The sequence below is a fragment of the Limulus polyphemus genome, unplaced genomic scaffold (assembly GCF_000517525.1).
Source record: "Limulus polyphemus unplaced genomic scaffold, Limulus_polyphemus-2.1.2 Scaffold942, whole genome shotgun sequence".
Classification (NCBI taxonomy): domain Eukaryota; kingdom Metazoa; phylum Arthropoda; class Merostomata; order Xiphosura; family Limulidae; genus Limulus; species Limulus polyphemus.
The window spans coordinates 361,965-365,383 of record NW_013666552.1 but is presented as its reverse complement, the minus strand read 5'-3'; the positions used below and the strand labels follow the sequence as shown (position 1 = coordinate 365,383).

The following is a 3,419-nucleotide window of genomic DNA, read 5'->3' as shown; positions in this document are numbered from 1 at the left end:
TACTCCAAAAAAACTATGAAATTTCGAACAGACTAAAGATGCAACCTACCTCATTGAAATCTGGATTTAAAAGAAAGAAATGATGCTAGGTATGTTAGAAAGGGTTAAAAAACACTAGGGGATATTCCAAGCTTTTGATTGGTTATTCATGTCATACACAGAATTAAGTCTTTATAAAGAAGCGTTTCTAGATATGAAAGGAGGTGAGCGGGGTACTACTATGTTTGATTTATTATGTGACCAATATCTTACCAAATTGAAAAGATAAAACTTCTTACTTTATATTCTACCTTGTTAATATCTGTAAATTAAGTTTCTAATTCTTATGAAACTATAGACTTAGTATTATGACTTCATAAACATCTAATTTGAACCAGTGCTGCATTCAACATACAACGATGTTTATCTGTTTTTAATACTTACTTTTAAATTAACAAATTGAATAATGTATAGTTCCAAAATTTGAATTATAATCTACAGTTTGATACCAAACTTACTGACATAAATTTATGAAATAGTAGTTCAATAAAATTTTGAATGCGAGTCAACAAAGGAGATAACATGGCCTTTCACCTGTGACACGTATATAAAGGGTTAAAAAATTCACAAGACCATGAGATGTACTGTCAGAAGTAATACATAATACTTGCTATAGGCCTACATCATAATGGTTAGAACTTGTGATGGACTAACTGTTAGTTAGATGATTAAAATTGACCAGGTCATTATAGGCCTATCAGACTTACATCAATGGTGGGAAGTTTTTGAAAGTGTAATAAACTTAAAAGATGCTCTGCAAAGCCACTTAACAAATTTTGTTGGATAGTGAAAATAGCTTCACTGGAGGAAAATCTTGTCTTACTTATCTTTGGACATTCTTTGAAGAAGCTACTGCTTATGTAGATGAGGGTAAAGTTGTGGATTCTGTGTACCTGAATTTTCAGAAAGCATAATCAGAGATGCTACATAAAAGGCTTTAAAAAGTCATCTCTATGGTGTGGGGATAAACTGAATTGTTGGACAGAAAATTGATTATAGGGATGGTTATGAAGAATTCAGTCAAAAGGGATTAATGTCACAAGTGAGATATCTCATGGCTCAGTGTTCAGACCTTTGCTCTTTTATAAATACATCAATAACATAAAGGAATGGTCATCAAATTGCTCGAATTTGCTGACATTAAGGTTTTGGGTGTTGCAGGTAGAGAGGAGGATGCTACTGCTTTAAAAAAAGATTTATATCATTTGCTGAGTTGGACAAATAACTGGAAAATGGTTTTTAGTTATAATAAATGCAAGGTAATGTATGTGGGTTAGAATTTAAATTATAAGTATAATTTTGATGGAGTGATCACAATAGCGGTGTGAAAGAAAAGTATCTTGGTGTTCTGGTTTATCCAAGCAACGTGCTGTTGCTAGTGGCACAGCAAACAGGATTTTTAAGATGTATCTATAGAAATATTGAATACAAGTCTAAAGTTACAATTTCACTGTATAGGTCACTGGTTAGACCACACTTAGAGTACTGTGCCTAGTCTTTGACTTCTTATACTAAGAACAACAATGAAGTGTTCAGAGGAGAGTTACTAAGATTACTTTTGAGATGGAAAGGTTGCCATATGAGGACAGGTTAAGATCTCTGAAATTGTTTTCTTTGAAAAAAAGATGATTTAAACAGGATCTCATTGAAGTGTCCAAGATTATTAAAGGAATTTATAACATTAATGCATAGCCCTTTTTCATATTTAAAAGCGAGAATGTAAGACAAGGGGACACATACAAATTTTGGCAGGTTAGGCATTATCTTCAGATTATAAAGTTTTATTACTCTAGCCTATAGAATAAATTGCCTTCAAACTTAGAAGTACATTTATGGAAGTTCAAGGAAAAGCTCAATGAATATTTAAGTGATTTGGACTGGTTCTTTTTTTTTTAAGTGAATGCTAGTACTGAACTTTAAAGTAACACTGAGTGTTAGAACTTAAATAACAAAATTTGTTCAATTTTCTAAGTCTTGAAGGTTTCAATGCAGAAATAGAAGAAAAATACACCCATACACACTACAACTAAGTCCTTACCTTCTTACTATTTAGCATTACCAATAATATTAAACATTTAAATAAAATTGGAACTACTGCAAAATTGAATTCATAAATATAGTGGCTTTGTAGCCAATGATAGTTTTAGCCTGTATTCTAGGTACCTTGCTATCTATAATCTAGTCAATTGTTTAGATAGCCAAGCACTATATTTCAAATGCATCAAGTTTAACTTTGCACTATGAATGTGAAGAATGACAAATAGGCCAACAATAAAGTTTATGTATTTATCTTTTTAGTTTCTTTAGACGTTATCTACAATCTTGAAAATGTTTCCATGTCAAATTATCCCGGTAGGAAATATATAAAAATATTCTTCAGTAACATGGCATATTTAATAATTAATGTGTATTGCAACAGTAAGAGTTAGTAATAGTAACATATAATTCTACTTAAGTTAAAATGTTAAATTTTAAGTATTTCATTTTACCCTACTGTTTGAAAGAATTATACAACTATTTTAAACAGCGCCGGCTATCTAGTCTCTATATAACTTATAAGTTTAATATAATACTATAATTTATAAATTAGAACAATACAAGTCTTACAATACAACTTACACTGTTAGTGTTACAACTTAAAGTTACAAAGTAAACTCTTCGTCGTATTTAACTTAAAATTTCATTTTCAAGTTTAACGGGAAAAATACACATAACATTATTTAATATTTTGCTTCTAACAGATTCAAAAATAACTCAAATCATACCCAGCTAAGACTTGCAGAACGAATAAACACATAAATAGAAGTATACAAATATTACACATGGTAGACGCCATCGTTAACTTTTCTCAGCACTACCCGAAAGTGAAAGTTGCAATTTTTTGACCGGCACACGTATACCAAAGTGCATTATGGGAAACAATACAGAATATTTTTTTAACCATCCAAAATAAGCAAGATAGTACTTTGACTAAGGATTTGAATATTGTGCCCTACAACTCGGGTAATTTTCGTTTTCAAGATTCTAGTGACATACTTTATTATTACTAAGCTCAGCTAAGTTGTGTGTTTTCTTTGATGTGTAAGTATTATTGTAAACTTGTCTAAATTGATAGTGTTGATGCATCATCCTTTTTCACACTAAATAAACAGTGAGAATAGTAGGACTAGGGGACACAAATTTGGCAAGATAGAAGTCATCTTCAGCTAAGACAGTTTCATTTTTTTAACAGAGTGGTAACCAGTGGTTGGCTTTGGTTTGTTTGTTTGCTTTGAATTAAGCACAAAGCTACACTATCTGTGCTCTGCCCATCACGGGTATCGAAACCCTGTTTCTAGCGTTGTAAATCCGCAGACATGCCGCTGTGCCACTGGGGGGCT

General features: G+C 31.6%; 1 protein-coding gene across 1 annotated transcript in view; it reads right to left on the bottom strand.

Annotated features, from left to right (window-relative positions):
- LOC106461356 (dnaJ homolog subfamily B member 11-like) overlaps positions 1-2,921 on the bottom strand; it is a 26,823-nt gene extending 23,902 nt beyond the window's left edge. The window contains exon 1 of the mRNA XM_013921175.2: positions 2,805-2,921. Within this exon, the coding sequence (XP_013776629.1) occupies positions 2,805-2,875 (71 nt within the window). The 5' untranslated portion in view covers positions 2,876-2,921. The remainder of the gene's footprint in view (positions 1-2,804) is intronic.
- Between the last annotated feature and the right edge of the window lie 498 nt (positions 2,922-3,419).